Source organism: Rhinatrema bivittatum, chromosome 19, assembly GCF_901001135.1.
Source record: "Rhinatrema bivittatum chromosome 19, aRhiBiv1.1, whole genome shotgun sequence".
NCBI lineage: Eukaryota > Metazoa > Chordata > Amphibia > Gymnophiona > Rhinatrematidae > Rhinatrema > Rhinatrema bivittatum.
In genome coordinates this window covers 42,843,929-42,864,559 of record NC_042633.1, presented here as the reverse complement: position 1 = coordinate 42,864,559, position 20,631 = coordinate 42,843,929, and the positions used below count along the sequence as shown (strand labels likewise).

At 52.6% G+C, this 20,631-nt stretch overlaps 1 protein-coding gene across 1 annotated transcript; it reads right to left on the bottom strand.

Annotated features, from left to right (window-relative positions):
- Window positions 1-8,754, bottom strand: DNASE2 (deoxyribonuclease 2, lysosomal; the record flags this gene model as incomplete). The annotated part of the gene is given in 6 exon segments (XM_029584551.1): window positions 1-110; window positions 7,128-7,289; window positions 7,501-7,579; window positions 7,821-7,879; window positions 7,947-7,996; window positions 8,630-8,754. Coding segments are annotated over 6 exon segments (585 nt in total), but the record flags the coding sequence as incomplete, so codon positions are not given.
- Between the last annotated feature and the right edge of the window lie 11,877 nt (window positions 8,755-20,631).

Genomic DNA, 20,631 nt, shown 5'->3' with positions numbered 1-20,631 from the left:
TTTCAAGTGCTCCCTCTCTGCTGCCTGGAGAAGGTCAGGGAGCTCCTGGGCAAAGGAGTCGGCGATGGAGAAGTCGTAGGAAAAAATGTCGTTGTATCTTAGCTGCAACCCTGCACAGAGGAGAAGATGCATCAGCACAGCAGGAAATTACATAGCAGCAAGAGGTGACATGATCTTCCTGCACAGAGACCCTCACACACAGCTCTGCCAATGCCCCTCACTCCTGCCCTGCAGCACCCCCTGCTATTCCAGTACTGAGACCCTCACACCCAGCTCTGCCAATGCACATCACTCCTGCCCTGCAGCACCCCCTGCTATTCCAGTACTGAGACCCTCACACACACACAGCTCTGCCAATGCACCTCACTCCTGCCCTGCAGCACCCCCTGCTATTCCAGTACTGAGACCCTCACACCCAGCTCTGCCAATGCACCTCACTCCTGCCCTGCAGCACCCCCTGCTATTCCAGTACTGAGACCCTCACACACACACAGCTCTGCCAATGCACCTCACTCCTGCCCTGCAGCACCTCCTGCTATTCCAGTACTGAGACCCTCACACACACAGCTCTGCCGATGCACCTCACTCCTGCCCTGCAGCACCCCCTGCTATTCCAGTACTGAGACCCTCACACACAGCTCTGCCAATGCACCTCACTCCTGCCCTGCACCACCCCTGCTATTCCAGTACTGAGACCCTCACACACAGCTCTGCCAATGCACCTCACTCCTGCCCTGCAGCACCCCCTGCTATTCCAGTACTGAGACCCTCACACACACACAGCTCTGCCAATGCACCTCACTCCTGCCCTGCAGCACCCCCTGCTATTCCAGTACTGAGACCCTCACACCCAGCTCTGCCAATGCACATCACTCCTGCCCTGCAGCACCCCCTGCTATTCCAGTACTGAGACCCTAACACACAGCTCTGCCAATGCACCTCACCCCTGCCCTGCAGCACCTCCTGCTATACCAGTACTGAGACCCTCACACACAGCTCTGCCAATGCACCTCACTCCTGCCCTGCAGCACCCCCTGCTATTCCAGTACTGAGACCCTCACACACACACAGCTCTGCCAATGCACCTCACTCCTGCCCTGCAGCACCTCCTGCTATTCCAGTACTGAGACCCTCACACACACAGCTCTGCCGATGCACCTCACTCCTGCCCTGCAGCACCCCCTGCTATTCCAGTACTGAGACCCTCACACACAGCTCTGCCAATGCACCTCACTCCTGCCCTGCACCACCCCTGCTATTCCAGTACTGAGACCCTCACACACAGCTCTGCCAATGCACCTCACTCCTGCCCTGCAGCACCCCCTGCTATTCCAGTACTGAGACCCTCACACACACACAGCTCTGCCAATGCACCTCACTCCTGCCCTGCAGCACCCCCTGCTATTCCAGTACTGAGACCCTCACACCCAGCTCTGCCAATGCACATCACTCCTGCCCTGCAGCACCCCCCTGCTATTCCAGTACTGAGACCCTAACACACAGCTCTGCCAATGCACCTCACCCCTGCCCTGCAGCACCTCCTGCTATACCAGTACTGAGACCCTCACACACAGCTCTGCCAATGCACCTCACTCCTGCCCTGCAGCACCCCCTGCTATTCCAGTACTGAGACCCTCACACACAGCTCTGCCCATGCACCTCACTCCTGCCCTGCAGCACCTCCTGCTATTCCAGTACTGAGACCCTCACACACAGCTCTGCCAATGCACCTCACTCCTGCCCTGCAGCACCTCCTGCTATTCCAGTACTGAGACCCTCACACACAGCTCTGCCAATGCACCTCACTCCTGCCCTGCACCACCCCTGCTATTCCAGTACTGAGACCCTCACACATACACAGCTCTGCCAATGCACCTCACTCCTGCCCTGCAGCACCCCCTGCTATTCCAGTACTGAGACCCTCACACACAGCTCTGCCCATGCACCTCACTCCTGCCCTGCAGCACCTCCTGCTATTCCAGTACTGAGACCCTCACACACAGCTCTGCCAATGCACCTCACTCCTGCCCTGCAGCACCTCCTGCTATTCCAGTACTGAGACCCTCACACACACAGCTCTGCCAATGCACCTCACTCCTGCCCTGCAGCACCCCCTGCTATTCCAGTACTGAGACCCTCACACACAGCTCTGCCAATGCACCTCACTCCTGCCCTGCAGCACCTCCTGCTATTCCAGTACTGAGACCCTCACACCCAGCTCTGCCAACGCACCTCACTCCTGCCCTGCAGCACCTCCTGCTATTCCAGTACTGAGACCCTCACACCCAGCTCTGCCAATGCACCTCACTCCTGCCCTGCAGCACCTCCTGCTATTCCAGTACTGAGACCCTCACACCCAGCTCTGCCAACGCACCTCACTCCTGCCCTGCACCACCCCTGCTATTCCAGTACTGAGACCCTCACACATACACACCTCTGCCAATGCACCTCACTCCTGCCCTGCAGCACCCCCTGCTATTCCAGAACTGAGACCCTCACACACAGCTCTGCCCATGCACCTCACTCCTGCCCTGCAGCACCTCCTGCTATTCCAGTACTGAGACCCTCACACACAGCTCTGCCAATGCACCTCACTCCTGCCCTGCAGCACCTCCTGCTATTCCAGTACTGAGACCCTCACACACAGCTCTGCCAATGCACCTCACTCCTGCCCTGCACCACCCCTGCTATTCCAGTACTGAGACCCTCACACATACACAGCTCTGCCAATGCACCTCACTCCTGCCCTGCAGCACCCCCTGCTATTCCAGTACTGAGACCCTCACACACAGCTCTGCCCATGCACCTCACTCCTGCCCTGCAGCACCTCCTGCTATTCCAGTACTGAGACCCTCACACACAGCTCTGCCAATGCACCTCACTCCTGCCCTGCAGCACCTCCTGCTATTCCAGTACTGAGACCCTCACACACACAGCTCTGCCAATGCACCTCACTCCTGCCCTGCAGCACCCCCTGCTATTCCAGTACTGAGACCCTCACACACAGCTCTGCCAATGCACCTCACTCCTGCCCTGCAGCACCTCCTGCTATTCCAGTACTGAGACCCTCACACACAGCTCTGCCAACGCACCTCACTCCTGCCCTGCAGCACCTCCTGCTATTCCAGTACTGAGACCCTCACACCCAGCTCTGCCAACGCACCTCACTCCTGCCCTGCAGCACCTCCTGCTATTCCAGTACTGAGACCCTCACACCCAGCTCTGCCAACGCACCTCACTCCTGCCCTGCACCACCCCTGCTATTCCAGTACTGAGACCCTCACACATACACAGCTCTGCCAATGCACCTCACTCCTGCCCTGCAGCACCCCCTGCTATTCCAGTACTGAGACCCTCACACACAGCTCTGCCCATGCACCTCACTCCTGCCCTGCAGCACCTCCTGCTATTCCAGTACTGAGACCCTCACACACAGCTCTGCCAATGCACCTCACTCCTGCCCTGCAGCACCTCCTGCTATTCCAGTACTGAGACCCTCACACACAGCTCTGCCAATGCACCTCACTCCTGCCCTGCACCACCCCTGCTATTCCAGTACTGAGACCCTCACACATACCCAGCTCTGCCAATGCACCTCACTCCTGCCCTGCAGCACCCCCTGCTATTCCAGTACTGAGACCCTCACACACAGCTCTGCCAATGCACCTCACTCCTGCCCTGCAGCACCTCCTGCTATTCCAGTACTGAGACCCTCACACACAGCTCTGCCAATGCACCTCACTCCTGCCCTGCAGCACCTCCTGCTATTCCAGTACTGAGACCCTCACACACACAGCTCTGCCAATGCACCTCACTCCTGCCCTGCAGCACCCCCTGCTATTCCAGTACTGAGACCCTCACACACAGCTCTGCCAATGCACCTCACTCCTGCCCTGCAGCACCCCCTGCTGTTCCAGTACTGAGACCCTCACACACAGCTCTGCCCATGCACCTCACTCCTGCCCTGCAGCACCTCCTGCTATTCCAGTACTGAGACCCTCACACACAGCTCTGCCAATGCACCTCACTCCTGCCCTGCAGCACCTCCTGCTCTTCCAGTACTGAGACCCTCACACACACAGCTCTGCCAATGCACCTCACTCCTGCCCTGCAGCACCCCCTGCTATTCCAGTACTGAGACCCTCACACACAGCTCTGCCAATGCACCTCACTCCTGCCCTGCAGCACCTCCTGCTATTCCAGTACTGAGACCCTCACACACACAGCTCTGCCAATGCACCTCACTCCTGCCCTGCAGCACCTCCTGCTATTCCAGTACTGAGACCCTCACACACAGCTCTACCAATGCACCTCACTCCTGCCCTGCAGCACCCCCTGCTATTCCAGTACTGAGACCCTCACACACAGCTCTGCCAATGCACCTCACTCCTGCCCTGCAGCACCCCCTGCTATTCCAGTACTGAGACCCTCACACACACAGCTCTGCCAATGCACCTCACTCCTGCCCTGCAGCACCCCCTGCTATTCCAGTACTGAGACCCTCACACACAGCTCTGCCAATGCACCTCACTCCTGCCCTGCAGCACCTCCTGCTATTCCAGTACTGAGACCCTCACACACAGCTCTGCCAATGCACCTCACTCATGCCCTGCAGCACCCCCTGCTATTCCAGTACTGAGACCCTCACACACAGCTCTGCCAATGCACCTCACTCCTGCCCTGCAGCACCCCCTGCTATTCCAGTACTGAGACCCTCACACACAGCTCTGCCAATGCACCTCACTCCTGCCCTGCAGCACCTCCTGCTGTTCCAGTACTGAGACCCTCACACACAGCTCTGCCAATGCACCTCACTCCTGCCCTGCAGCACCCCCTGCTATTCCAGTACTGAGACCCTCACACACAGCTCTGCCAATGCACCTCCCTCCTGCCCTGCAGCACCTCCTGCTATTCCAGTACTGAGACCCTCACACACAGCTCTCCCAATGAAACCTCACTCCTGCCCTCCAGCACCTCCTGCTATTCCAGTATTGAGACCCTCACACACAGCTCTGCCAATGCACCTCACTCCTGCCCTGCAGCATCCCCTGCTATTCCAGTACTGAGACCCTCACACACAGCTCTGCCAATGCACCTCACTCCTGCCCTGCAGCACCCCCTGCTATTCCAGTACTGAGACCCTCACACACAGCTCTGCCAATGCACCTCACTCCTGCCCTGCAGCACCTCCTGCTATTCCAGTACTGAGACCCTCACACACAACTCTACCAATGCACCTCACTCCTGCCCTGCAGCACCCCCTGCTATTCCAGTACTGAGACCCTCACACACAGCTCTGCCAATGCACCTCCCTCCTGCCCTGCAGCACCTCCTGCTATTCCAGTACTGAGACCCTCACACACAGCTCTGCCAATGAAACCTCACTCCTGCCCTGCAGCACCTCCTGCTATTCCAGTATTGAGACCCTCACACACAGCTCTGCCAATGCACCTCACTCCTGCCCTGCAGCATCCCCTGCTATTCCAGTACTGAGACCCTCACACACAGCTCTGCCAATGCACCTCACTCCTGCCCTGCAGCACCCCCTGCTATTCCAGTACTGAGACCCTCACACACAGCTCTGCCAATGCACCTCACTCCTGCCCTGCAGCACCTCCTGCTATTCCAGTACTGAGACCCTCACACACAGCTCTGCCAATGCACCTCACTCCTGCCCTGCAGCACCCCCTGCTATTCCAGTACTGAGACCCTCACACACAGCTCTGCCAATGCACCCTCCCTCCTCCAGGGGTCCTCAGCGAGCCCTGCTCCCAGCTGTGCAAGTTATCACATCGCTGATGAGCCCCAGGCCTACTTAACATAGCCTGTCCAGTGTCTTGGTGCCTCTTCATTGAGTCACTTCAGCTCTTTAACCTGGCCATCTCCTTCTTGTTATTCTTTCCTGCTTTGCAACCTACCCAGGCCTCCTGCCTTGCCTTGTGGCCGCTCTTGGCCTCTTGCTTTGCTCTGTGGCCTATCTTGGCGCCTACCTTGTAGCCTTCCAAGATTCCTTGCCTTGCTTTGTGGCCTCTTGCGCCTCTCTGGCCTGCCTTGTTGCCTCCGGGCCTACTAGAGTTACCTTGTCCAGTCTTGTGGGTTTTCTTGTTCCCTGTTGCCTGTCCAGTCCAGTCCCTCTATGTTTTCCCAGGCCGTGCCCCTTGCCTCCGGTCCTGACCTTGCCCTCAACTCTAGCCTTGTCTCCGGCCAAGCCAGTACCTGGACTCAGCAACCAGCTTGTGCTTGCCGCCGGCTCTCAGCCTGGTCCAAATTCCAGTAATGATGTTCATAAGAACATAAGAAATTGCCATGCTGGGTCAGACCAAAGGTCCATCAAGCCCAGCATCAGGTGTCCAGTAGTGGCCAATCCAAATCATCTTAAATAGATCCCAAGCTACTAATCCCTATTGATTAATATCAGTTTATGGACCTCTGCCCTAGGAACTTATCCAAACCTTTTTTTTAAACCCAGTTACACTAACAGCCTTAACCGCATCCTCTGGCAATGAATTCCAGAGCTTTATTGTGCGCCGAGTTCACTCTTGCCAAGCGGATCCACCGTCTCTACCTCTAGCAGCAGGACCTGCAATCTGCTGAGAAGCAGATCTGACACAGTCGTCGCCCCCCCTTCCCTCTCGTTGGTTCCCTGCTGCATGAAGCAGCCATTGATGGCGTCTGGGAACTTTTCCCTCCCTGGCTTGTCCTGCTGCGACGTTCACCCCCCCATCAAGACTCGGACAGCTGAAGTCTCCCCTCACCACCAGTATCGAGCAGTCATCTTCTTCCCAGTGCCCTTTCAGAAGCTTTCACTTCTCTTGGGTCCGTTTTCCATCTTGCGTGAGATCTTCGGCTTCGATCCGTTTAAGGGGGCTGGGAAGTACTCACACTTCATATCTTTTCTCTCTGGGGATTGCTAACTCAGGTAAACATTTCCCAGAATTGTTGTCCGTGGGCCTCCTCTAATTTTTTTCCTTCGTGCGTTCTGATTTTTTTTTTTTCCCCCGTTTTGGGGTGTTTTTCTCGGGGGGTTTTTTTGTATCGACCCCCTCCCCCCACGTACGTACGTACACACCCCCCCCGCAGCGCTCCCTGCCGCTCGTGCACGGTCCGCTCTCGCCGGTCACGCTTACCGATGTCTTTGAACTGACGGTAGGCGTAGGTGACGCACAGGAAGGACTGCCCGTTGTGCCGGCCGCTCCCTGGCCAGCTGAATCCCTCCTTCGCCGGGGGCGGAAAGTGAGGCGCGCTGTGCACCAACCAGAAGCCTTGGGCTTTATCCAGGAGGACGACGCCTGAGATGCAAACGCACGCACGCGTGTGCGCAAACAGAGAAAGAGAGAAAACAGACACGACGCATTAAATTCCTGCAGATTATGAATCCCGGAGGGGGTCCTGCAGACTTTTAAACCCTAATTAAAAATATGTATTTTTTTTTTTTGGTGTTTCTGTGGCGTCACTGGGCTTCCCAGGGGAGCGGACGGCCTTGCCCTGCGCCGGCCTCACCTTTGGTGTGCCCACCGTTGCTGGGGTCGAATGCCGCGGGGGGCTGGTCGTTGTACAGCACGTGGGCCACATCTTCCTTCTGAAAGAGAGGCGGAAAAAGGGCACTTCAGGGGTACAGAGAAGGCCACGAGAAGGGTCGAGGACGTTAATGCCGGCCTGGGAACCTTTTTCCCCTCATCCCGCCCCCCCCCCCCCCCCCCCCCTCAAGCACACATGCACCCCCCCCCCCCCCTTTTCTAAAGCCGGCAGTGCTAATAAACCCGACCCGCACCCACCGGCGACAGATCCTCCACCCGATGCTGCCAGTCCCAGAGCCTTACCCGGGTGCCTGTGCTCCCGTAGAGCTGCTGTAGGGTGCGCCCTACCGCCCCCCTCTGTGCTGTTAATCAGGGCCTTCCCCGCCTGCCAGCCAGCGCTCCTGGCGTCCTGGTACATGTACCTCAAGCCGCCTTCCAGGGACGTCTTCTCCAGCTTTGGCAGCTTGTAGACGATGAACCTGCAAGGGAGGAGGCGTCACGGTTCAGGCAAGGGATTAACCGGGCCCGGGCCTCATCCTCTTTGAATCCTGGGATCTGCAGCGCAGGACGTCTCCCCCCCCCCCCCCCCTCTATAAGTCTCTCTCGGCGCGGCGGCGTCTGGACCCGCGCCGCGCCCTCTCCCGCAGAACGGTGTAGCCCGTGATGTTTATCGTATCGGTTAAGCATTTGTGAAAGACCACGTTTTATGTAAACTTGTCCCGTCTCCGATGGCAAATCCACGGGCCTAGCCCGGAGAGCGGGCCACTAACCCAAGAAGGAAAGAAAGACGGGGACCACCCCCAAGCGCTTGGATTTGTAGGAGGCGGAGGGAAGGAAGCGGAAATGCTTGGAATATCTCCACGGGGCTTCAATAACGGCGCGGGAAGGAGGGATCTTCCACGGGAGAGGAGATTCGAGGACGGGGGGGGGGGCTACTCAAATGCACAAAAAAAAACAAAAACCAGAGAGAAAGAGTCCTCGTAACCTGGGGCAGGGCATCGCTTGCCGGGGGGGGGGGTTTCAGCCTGCGATCTCCGTTTATTCTTTTTTTTTTTTCCCCATTCCCTCCCTCACATCGTTCACCGCCACCACCGCCACCGCCAAGCACTCACCAGTCCACGGGCCGCCCGCTGTCCCCATAGCAGGAGATGCCCGCCCCGGCCCGGCAGGCCAGGCAGGCCAGGGCGAGAAGGCGGAGGGCGGCCAGGGGCGAGGCGGGCGAGCGCTGCGGCCTCATCCTGTGGAGGGGGGGGGGGGGGGAGAAGGGGGGAAAAGGTGCCCGTTACCCATCAGATGCAGAGCAGACTTGCTTAAGATGCGTAAATCCAGGTGCAGGCGTTTCGCGGGATCGATTCCCCCCCCCCCCCCCCCCCTGCTCCCTTCAGTTGTAGATAAAACAGAGGAGAGCTTTTCCCCAGTCAGACTCCCGTGGCCTGTGGAGTCTTAACAATGAACACAGAAATGTTATTTACTTATCCCCTCCCTGGAGTGACACTCGGCTCTCAAGCTCCAGCTCTGCAGGTTAAGGAAGGAGCCACAAGGACAAATGTCCCACTTCCATCCCTCCCCCCCCCCACCCCCCCCAAAAAAAAGCCATTTCCCGTCTCCACCCGCACCAGCCCTTCATCCCAGTTCTGCAAGCCTGAAAGATGTTTCCCAGTCACAGAAGCGGACGCTTCCAGGGCGAATTCCCCCCCCTCGCACCTCCGCGGATCCTGCTGTGGAGGAGCCCTGACAGGAGGAAGCGATGCCTTGCACCGCTCCACTTCCTGTATCCTGGGCAGAGGAGATCACGTGCCCGGCCCATCACGTGCAGCTCGGTCTCCCACCACCCCCCCCACCCTCCTCCTCATGAGCTGGTTCAGTAACAATAAGAGAGAAGCCCGGCTCTGCCTGCACGCAAACCTGCATTTCCTCCTACAGTGTGCAAGGTATTAAGATAGCCAGGGGGGGGGGGAAGAAATGACTTCCCAGCAAAGAACAAAGAGAAAAAGGGCCTGTGATCCTGGCAGGAAGCCTCTCCCTACAGCAGCAGTGACCGGGGAGACAAGCCCCCTGGTTTCAGATCACACTTCTGCCACTGACACAGTCACTTACCTCCCGCTACCCCAAGGACTCGCTTAAATCCTTAACTCTTTGCGGCAGGGACCGAGTATTTCATGTAAAGATAACAACATAGCAAATGAAAGAAAAGTATTCCTTACAGATCAGTCCAGACCGTGGGTTGTTACCCCCCCGCCCCCTTCCAGCAGATGGAGACAGAGCAAAAACCGAGAGGGCGCTCTCTCAAAACCTGGTGCACCCTCTGTAAACCTTCAGTATTTCTCTGACTCCAGCAGATAGAAGGGCGCTCTCCCATAACCTGGTGCGCCCTCTGTAACCCTTCAGTATTTCTCTGACTCCAGCAGATGGAAGGGCGCTCTCCCATAACCTGGTGCGCCCTCTGTAACCCTTCAGTATTTCTCTGACTCCAGCAGATGGAAGGGCGCTCTCTCATAACCTGGTGCGCCCTCTGTAAACCTTCAGTATTTCTCTGACTCCAGCAGATGGAAGGGCGCTCTCTCATAACCTGGTGCGCCCTCTGTAAACCTTCAGTATTTCTCTGACTCCAGCAGATGGAAGGGCGCTCTCTCATAACCTACCCAATGAAACATTGCTGGCCCACTCTTCAGTTCCCAGGACAGGAGGACGTCTTTCCCTCTTTTACAAGGAGTGGGTCAAAATCACCTCAGACCAGTGGGTCTTGGATATTCTACAGCATGGCTATACTTTAGAATTTGCTCGACCCTTGTCTTCTCCCATGCGGGCTCAGGAAACAGTCCGCAGTGAAATAGATGCTGGATCAGCTTCTGGATTTGGGGGCCATTTTCCCGGTGCAGGAACAAGGGTTCTGCCATTATTCCATCTACTTCATAGTCCCCAAGAAGGAAGACTCCTTCCGACCAATCCTAGATCTCAAGATGGTCAACAGGCCTCTCAAGATACCACACATCAGGTTGGAAACCCTGCGCTCAGTGATTGCCGCGGTGCACCGGGGAGAGTTCCTCGCGTCCTTGGTATTGTCTGAGGCTTATCTTCATATCCCATCCTGAAGGAGCATCAGCACTTCCTTTGCCATTCAGTCTAGCGACCGTTCCTCGTACCTTCACCAAGGTAATGGTAGTGGTGGTGGCAGCTCTACAGAGGGAAGGAATTCTGGTCCATCTCTATCTGGACGACTGGCTCATCTGGGCAAAGTCCAGAGACTTGTGCCAGCACTCGGTGGACAGAGAATTACTCCTCCTCCAATCGCTCGGCTGGATCGTCAAATTTGCCAAGAGCTGCCTCACTCCGTCACAGTCACTCGACTTTCTGGGAGCCCATTTCGACACCAAAGTGGGCACAGTCTCTCTCCGGTTGGATCGGGCCCAATCTCTCCTCACTCAAGTTCAGCGCTTTCGGGACCTCCATTTTCCCACAGCCTGGGACTATCTCCAGGTGCTGGGCTCCATGGCCTCCACGATAGATGTAGTGCCACGGGCATTTACCCACATGCGTCCATTGCAGAGAGCGTTACTCTCCCATTGGAAACCGGCGTCTCGGGAATTTCAGGCTCGCCTGCCAATATCACCCCTAGCCAGGGACGGCCTGACCTGGTGGCTCAACCTAGATCACTTGCTACGAGGGGTGGACCTGGAGGTTCCGCAGTGGGTGGTAATTACGACAGACGCCAGCCTCGCCGGCTGGGGGGCAGTGTGCAGTCGCCAGTCGACGCACGGGGAAATGGACACCAGTTCAGGCAGCGTGGCCGATCAACCGTCTAGAGACAAGAGCAGTTCGTTTGGCACTGAAGCGCTTTCTTCCCCTAGTCCAAGGTCGAGCAGTCAGGATCCTCTCCGACAATGCGACGACCGTGGCGTACATCAATCGTCAGTGGGGGGACACGAAGTCTCCATGTCGCTCGGGAAACAAACAAGCTATTGCCGTGGGCGGAGCTCCACTTGTCTCATCTGGTGGCATCTCATATAGCGGGGGTGGACAATGTTCTTAAGTCGCCAGCGCTTAGACACCGTTGAGTGGGAACTGTCCCAGGAGGCAGTATCACTACTCGTCACGCGATGGGGGACTCCCCATCTGGATCTGATGGCCACACAAAGAAACGCGAAGGCTCCGCGCTTCTTCAGTCACAGAAGGGAATGCGGCACCGAGGGTGTCGATGTGCTAGTCCTCCCGTGGATGTCCTACTTTATGTTTTCCCGCCATGGCCTCTGGTGGGAGGGGTACTACGAAGGATAGAGAGTCACCGGGGACCCGTGATTCTAGTGGCTCTGGAGTGGCCTTGATGGCCGTGGTTTACAGACTTGGTCAACCTAGCGGTGGACGGCCCGCTTCGTCTGGGGCATCTGCCGAATCTCCTATAGCAGGGGCCAGTATTTTTCGACCAGGTAGATCGCTTCTGTCTAGCGGCTTGGCTTTTGAACGGCGCCGACTGAGGAGACGGGGGTATCCAGAGGTGGTTATCTCCACTCTTCTCAAGGTTAGGAAGACCTCCACCTCCATGTCCTAGGCTGGACCACTCAGCTTTCTCCACGTAATGCAACCATAGCTCATATTTTGTCATTCTTACAGCGAGGGCTGGAGATGGGATTAGCCTACAATTCCCTTATAGTGCAGGTGGCAGCCCTGGGTGCTCTCATTTCTCATCGGGAGGAATCTCCCCTTTCAGCACACCCGGACGTGGTCCGGTTCTTGAGGGGTGTAAAGCATGTGAAGCCTCTGCTCCGCAATTTATGCCCCTCGTGGAGTCTGAATTTGGTCCTCCAAATTCTTGTCGGGCCGCCCTTTGAACCTCTGAAAAAAGCTACCCTCAAGGACCTCACTCTCAAGACAGTATCTGTTCTGCTTGAAGAATCTCGGAGCTTCAAGCCTTGTTCAAGCCCAACTTAATGGCAGCTACAGATTTTTTAGGCTTAGAGCTCCATCTGGTGGACTTGCTTATGTTACCATCTGGTTTCGTTTTCCCTGAATACACTCGCTTCACAGACCAGCGCCGAGTGGCCTTGCTGGAATGATTTAGAAAGCCAGCCAAATAATTCCAGCAATGCCATTTGGCGCTGACAGACACCTCAGACAAATAAAATCAATACAATCAAGGAAATAACTCTAATTCAAGGAAAACGAAACCAGATGGTAACATAAGAAAGTCCACCAGATGGAGCTCTAAGCCTAAAAATCTGTAAACTGCCAACTAAACCAGATGGTAACATACGAAAGTCCACCAGATGGCGCTCTAAGCCTAAAAATCTGCAGCTGCCAACATAAAGCTTTACTTGTACTATTTATTTATTTATTTTAGTTATTTAAGAAATTTGTGCTGAGGATGGGTCACTCACAGCTTTGAGAACTTGAAAGGTCAGTTGTGACCCCGATAAGAGGTTGAATAATCCCTGTAAAATCTGATGAAGCAATAAGGATTGCAGACTTTTTTTTTTATTTAAAATTTATTAATCGCCTATCACAAGGTCTGGGCAATTTACAGTAATAGCATGCATAATATAATAAATCACATTCATTATCAACGATAAACATGACAAACAATAAGTACTCTTGGTTTCATAGAAACTATATTATCCAGTACCTTGTTCACAGATAATCTAGAGACGATGAGGAATCAGCAGCCACCAAGGGGAGTACATGGAATAACAAAATGAATTAAGCATTGCATTCAATCTCTCCTTTAATAAATAGTTCAAAGTGGAACTGGATTTCTCGACTCGCAGAAGACATTTGCTCCATAAACACGATAGTCGGACATCTAGAGCATTGCTGGCGTAAATCTAAACTGGACATCGATAAACATTCAAATTTAGGATTTATGTAAAAAATAAAAAGCTATTGCTGGAGCCAAGATTCAGCGTTTCTCCTCTTTAATGAAGGCAGCAGGGATCACTATTAAGGAAATGTTCCACATGGCTAAGGATCTTCCAGATTCCTCCTCGCAGGGATGCAGGAGCATTTAATCAGATCTGGAGAGGGAGAGTTTAGCAAGGTTCTTTGCAAACAAAAATAAGTTACATATGCCAAGATATGGAGTGTACAGTTCAGCAATCTACAGAGAATATTAAGGAACATTAAAAAAAAGGTGGAGCTCTCGTGCTTTCTAGTGAATATAGAAAAGGTTGCCTTGATTTCGGGGAAGATGAACTTCATCCCTTACCTTAATAATTCATGCCCGCCATGGCTGATTAAATGAGCCAGCAGGGGTGTAACGGGGTACAGGACACCCAAAGTTACAGGCTCATGGAGTGACTAACTTCATCCCTTACCTTAATAATTCATGCCCGCCATGGCTGATTAAATGAGCCAGCAGGGGTGTAACGGGGTACAGGACACCCAAAGTTACAGGCTCATGGAGTGACTACTTCATCCCTTACCTTATAATAATTCATGCCCGCCATGGCTGATTAAATGAGCCAGCAGGGGTGTAACGGGGTACAGGACACCCAAAGTTACAGGCTCATGGAGTGACTAACTTCATCCCTTACCTTAATAATTCATGCCCGCCATGGCTGATTAAATGAGCCAGCAGGAGTGTAACGGGGAACAGGGCACCCAAAGTTACAGGCTCATGGAGTGACTAACTTCATCACTTACCTTAATAATTCATGCCTGCCATGGCTGATTAAATGAGCCAGCAGGGGTGTAACGGGGAACAGGACACCCAAAGTTACAGATCATGGAGTGACTAACTTCATCACTTACCTTAATAATTCATGCCCGCCATGGCTGATTAAATGAGCCAGCAGGGGTGTAACGGGGAACAGGACACCCAAAGTTACAGATCATGGAGTGACTAACTTCATCCCTTACCTTAATAATTCATGCCCCCCATGGCTGATTAAATGAGCCAGCAGGGGTGTAACGGGGTACAGGGCACCCAAAGTTACAGATCATGGAGTGACTAACTTCATCCCTTACCTTAATAATTCATGCCCGCCATGGCTGATTAAATGAGCCAGCAGGGGTGTAATGGGGTACAGGACACCCAAAGTTACAGGCTCATGGAGTGACTAACTTCATCCCTTACCTTAATAATTCATGCCCGCCATGGCTGATTAAATGAGCCAGCAGGGGTGTAACGGGGTACAGGGCACCCAAAGTTACAGGCTCATGGAGTGACTAACTTCATCAGTTACCTTAATAATTCATGCCAGCCATGGCTGATTAAATGAGCCAGCAGGGGTGTAATGGGGTACAGGACACCCAAAGTTACAGGCTCATGGAGTGACTAACTTCATCACTTACCTTAATAATTCATGCCTGCCATGGCTGATTAAATGAGCCAGCAGGGGTGTAACGGGGAACAGGACACCCAAAGTTACAGATCATGGAGTGACTAACTTCATCACTTACCTTAATAATTCATGCCCGCCATGGCTGATTAAATGAGCCAGCAGGGGTGTAACGGGGAACAGGACACCCAAAGTTACAGATCATGGAGTGACTAACTTCATCCCTTACCTTAATAATTCATGCCCCCCATGGCTGATTAAATGAGCCAGCAGGGGTGTAACGGGGTACAGGGCACCCAAAGTTACAGATCATGGAGTGACTAACTTCATCCCTTACCTTAATAATTCATGCCCGCCATGGCTGATTAAATGAGCCAGCAGGGGTGTAACGGGGTACAGGACACCCAAAGTTACAGGCTCATGGAGTGACTAACTTCATCCCTTACCTTAATAATTCATGCCCGCCATGGCTGATTAAATGAGCCAGCAGGGGTGTAACGGGGTACAGGGCACCCAAAGTTACAGGCTCATGGAGTGACTAACTTCATCAGTTACCTTAATAATTCATGCCCGCCATGGCTGATTAAATGAGCCAGCAGGGGTGTAATGGGGTACAGGACACCCAAAGTTACAGGCTCATGGAGTGACTAACTTCATCCCTTACCTTAATAATTCATGCCCGCCATGGCTGATTAAATGAGCCAGCAGGGGTGTAACGGGGTACAGGGCACCCAAAGTTACAGATCATGGAGTGACTAACTTCATCCCTTACCTTAATAATTCATGCCCGCCATGGCTGATTAAATGAGCCAGCAGGAGTGTAACAGGGTACAGGACACCCAAAGTTACAGGCTCAAGGAGTGACTAACTTCATCACTTACCTTAATAATTCATGCCCGCCATGGCTGATTAAATGAGCCAGCAGGGGTGTAACGGGGTACAGGACACCCAAAGTTACAGGCTCATGGAGTGACTAACTTCATCCCTTACCTTAATAATTCATGCCCGCCATGGCTGATTAAATGAGCCAGCAGGGGTGTAACGGGGTGCAGGACACCCAAAGTTACAGGCTCATGGAGTGACTAACTTCATCACTTACCTTAATAATTCATGCCCGCCATGATTAAATGAGCCAGCAGGGGTGTAACGGGGTACAGGACACCCAAGGTTACAGGCTCATGGAGTGACTAACTTCATCACTTACCTTAATAATTCATGCCCGCCATGGCTGATTAAATGAGCCAGCAGGGGTGTAACGGGGTGCAGGACACCCAAAGTTACAGGCTCATGGAGTGACTAACTTCATCACTTACCTTAATAATTCATGCCCGCCATGGCTGATTAAATGAGCCAGCAGGGGTGTAACGGGGTACAGGACACCCAAAGTTACAGGCTCATGGAGTGACTAACTTCATCACTTACCTTAATAATTCATGCCCGCCATGGCTGATTAAATGAGCCAGCAGGGGTGTAACAGGGTACAGGGCACCCAAAGTTACAGGCTCATGGAGTGACTAACTTCATCCCTTACCTTAATAATTCATGCCCGCCATGGCTGATTAAACGAGCCAGCAGGAGTGTAACGGGGAACAGGACACCCAAAGTTACAGGCTCATGGAGTGACTAACTTCATCACTTACCTTAATAATTCATGCCCGCCATGGCTGATTAAATGAGCCAGCAGGAGTGTAACGGGGTGCAGGACACCCATAGTTACAGGCTCATGGAGTGACTAACTTCATCACTTACCTTAATAATTCATGCCCGCCATGGCTGATTAAATGAGCCAGCAGGGGTGTAACGGGGTACAGGACACCCAAAGTTACAGGCTCAAGGAGTGACTAACTTCATCCCTTACCTTAATAATTCATGCCCACCATGGCTGATTAAATGAGCCAGCAGGGGTGTAACGGGGAACAGGACACCCAAAGTTACAGGCTCAAGGAGTGACTAACTTCATCCCTTACCTTAATAATTCATGCCTGCCATGGCTGATTAAATGAGCCAGCAGGAGTGTAACGGGGAACAGGACACCCAAAGTTACAGGCTCATTGAGTGACTAACTTCGTCACTTACCTTAATAATTCATGCCCGCCATGGCTGATTAAATGAGCCAGCAGGGGTGTAACGGGGTACAGGGCACCCAAAGTTACAGGCTCATGAAGTGACTAACTTCATCACTTACCTTAATAATTCATGCCTGCCATGGCTGATTAAATGAGCCAGCAGGAGTGTAACGGGGAACAGGACACCCAAAGTTACAGGCTCATTGAGTGACTAACTTCATCACTTACCTTAATAATTCATGCCCGCCATGATTAAATGAGCCAGCAGGGGTGTAACGGGGTGCAGGACACCCAAAGTTACAGGCTCATGGAGTGACTAACTTCGTCACTTACCTTAATAATTCATGCCCGCCATGGCTGATTAAATGAGCCAGCAGGGGTGTAACGGGGTGCAGGACACCCAAAGTTACAGGCTCATGAAGTGACTAACTTCATCACTTACCTTAATAATTCATGCCCGCCATGGCTGATTAAATGAGCCAGCAGGAGTGTAACAGGGTACAGGACACCCAAAGTTACAGGCTCATGGAGTGACTAACTTCATCCCTTACCTTAATAATTCATGCCCCTCATGGCTGATTAAATGAGCCAGCAGGGGTGTAACGGGGTACAGGGCACCCAAAGTTACAGGCTCATGGAGTGAGTGTAATCTTGTCCAGGGTTTGCATTAGGGGCGTCTGTGGCCTACATTTTTCTTTTGGTTAACTGCTTTCATTCTGGGGCCATTTTTGGCCTATAATAAGATTTATTATTTTTTTTAATTTTCTTTTGTTATTATCTTCGTTCCTGTAGTACCATGGATCAGTCCAGACCGTGGGTTGTTTCCGCCTTCCAGCAGATGGGGAGTCAGAGCAAAAACCGAGAGGGCGCTCTCCCATAATCTGGTGCACCCTCCGTACATTACTTTTTTTTTAATCGCCACCGCACACTGAGCTTTTTAGCCTATCGTCCACAAGTGCTGCAAGGTCTTTTTTCCTAGCTGGTGACTTCTGACATGGAGCTCAGCATCCTGTACGTGTATAGCTGGAATTGTTTGTCCCTAATGTGTGTCTCTTTGCACATCAGAATTTCATCTGCCGTTCAAATACCCTGCCTCCTGCTTTCGCAAGGTCCCTCACAGTCCCACTGCTGCTCTGTCAGCTGCATCCGCAGGTTTGACCTCTTCACTCTTTTGTGCCCTTTTCAGGTCATTTCACGACTATGCGAAGCTGCACGAGTCCCAGAATCGATCCCCGTGCCACGCCGCTAACAACCCTTTGGAAAAGAGGAGCATTTTTATCTCCACGCCCCATTTCATGCATCCGATAGAGCGGGCTCCAAGCTCGTGCCTCAATAAGTTGCCTCGTCTATAATAAGGGTGCCATCCGCCTCGGGCCATTTTTTTGCTACACCAGGAGTTTCTTACGGGAGTTTCTTACGGGCGATGCGGTGCTGCGGGTTCAGACTGTGCACACTGGTATTCGGCCCAGGGACTCTGACCTGGGAGGGGGAGGCTAATCTAACTGAAGTCTACCTGAGGGGCTTATCCCATATAAACACACAACTACTGGGATCGTACCTCGGGGGGCTTGAACCCAGGAGCTAACTCCCTGCATGAAGCCACACACAAACTTTGATTCAGTACATCACGGTTCCAGGTAGAACAAATAAAATCGGATTACAAAGAAGAAGTAATGGTACCAGATACTAACAATTGCTACGCAGATAGAAAAAGCTTAGTTTCCAAAGGATCCGCTGTACCATGGCATCCAGGGCTCTCTCTCCTCTCTCCTTATACACTACGAATGCTTGTGGGAAATAGTGGTGCTCCCTCAGAAGAATTACAAATTTCTTTTTCGAATATCAGGCGCAGCTGTGCGGCCTTCATTCCCTCTCTCTCTCTCTCTCGGGCTTTCTCATCGTAGAGCTGGTGACTCTTGCCTGTTCGTAAACATTTCACAGTGCAAGACAGCTAACAGGAGCTCACTCAGAGCTTCAAACTAGTCCTGTGTCTGGGTGAGAACTCTAAATCCCTGTGGCCTATCCTCTATACACATCCTCAGCAAAAGTTAACACAATATGACGGCAACGCTCTCGTCGGACGTTTTCCGAAAATCCAAATGTGCTATTATCAGCCAGCTCACCTTTTTATCTACGTTCGTTTACACCTTCAAAAAATTCTAGACTTCCCCTTTCCTAAAACTAGGCCGACTCTTCCCCATTAAGCCGTGTCTATATACACGACCAGTGAATTTGTTGGCGCCCGACATCAGACTCAGTGGTCTGTAGATTCCCAGATCATCCCCGGAGCCCCTTACGAAAGCCACCGGCGCTACGCTGGCCACCCTCCTGTCTTCGGGTATTGTGACTGTTTTTTAGACGATTACGGATTACCAATAGCTGGTTTGAAATGTCATGCCTGTGTTCCTTCAGGGGCTCTGGATTGGAGACCACCATCTCGTCTGGGTGACTTGCTACTCTTTTAGTTTGTCGATTTGCACCCTGAAATAGTCTTCCGGAGCAGATGTGTTTAACATCACGCGCCGAAACCTGACTGGCTGGAGGTCCCCTAGGACAAGTTTGGGAGCCACTTCCCTAGGCCTTTCAGCCATGCACCTTCCAATTAAATTTCAGGTCCATAGGCCCCCTACAATTTTGATAATTAAATTCAACAATCTTTATGTCCTTACCACAACTCTTCCCACAACAATTCTATAAAATCACATTATTGGACATCATACTTGTAAATATTAAACTTATGAGGAAAGGCTGAAGAGGTTAGGGCTGTTCAGTTTGGAGAAGAGATGGCTGAGGGGGGAGATGATAGAGGTGTTTTAAGTTCATGAGAGGTCTAGAACGGGTAGATGTGACTCGGTTATTTTCACTTTCGGATAATAGAAGGACTAGGGGGCACTCCATGAAGTTAGCATGGGGCACATTTAAGACTAATCGGAGAAAGTTCTTTTTCACTCAACGCACAATTAAACTCTGGAATTTGTTGCCAGAGGATGTGGTTAGTGCAGTTAGTGTAGCTGGGTTCAATAAGGGTTTGGATAAGTTCTTGGAGGAGAAGTCCATTAATGGCTATTAATCAAGTTTACTTAGGGAATAGCCACTGCTATTAATTGCATCAGTGGCATGGGATCTTCTTAGTGTTTGGGTAATTGCCAGGTTCTCCTGGCCTGGTTTGGCCTCTGTTGGAAACAGGATGCTGGGCTTGATGGACCCTGGGTCTGACCCAGCATGGCATGTTCTTATGTTCTTAAAACCTTGGAAGGAGTTTGTTTGTTTGTGGCTGGTTCATTTTTTTGCTGATAATTTTGTCTTTTATGGTCTCGGTTTATTTTTATTGAAATTTTACAACTGTCATTTTGTAAACTAACTTTCAATGGTTGTGTAGGGGGTACATGCATTTTTTTTATTATTATTAATCTGTTACATCTTCCATTATCACACAGAAAGGTGTTTTACTTGCTCATAATCGCCACCATGCAAGAATGTTTCAGGCGAGGGTCCTGCCCCCTCAACATCTTCCTCAGAAAAGGCCAAAGAATGAATTTTGGTTACATCCCGCTCAGTAAAGTCTAAGGCAAAGCAAAGACGACCCGGTACGGGGGGGGGGGGGGGCCTGATCTAGCTGAGGTTTTCCCGTCGCCCGGTGGGCTTAGGCTCCGTACCCTTGGTGTGACCCAGCGGGGCAATTCTCACCAGGGATGTGGGCTAGGAACCGGAGGAGGGGGGGGGGGGGGGGGTCCCTCTCTCTCTCTCTTAGGCACAACTACTGATTGCTAGGGTCGC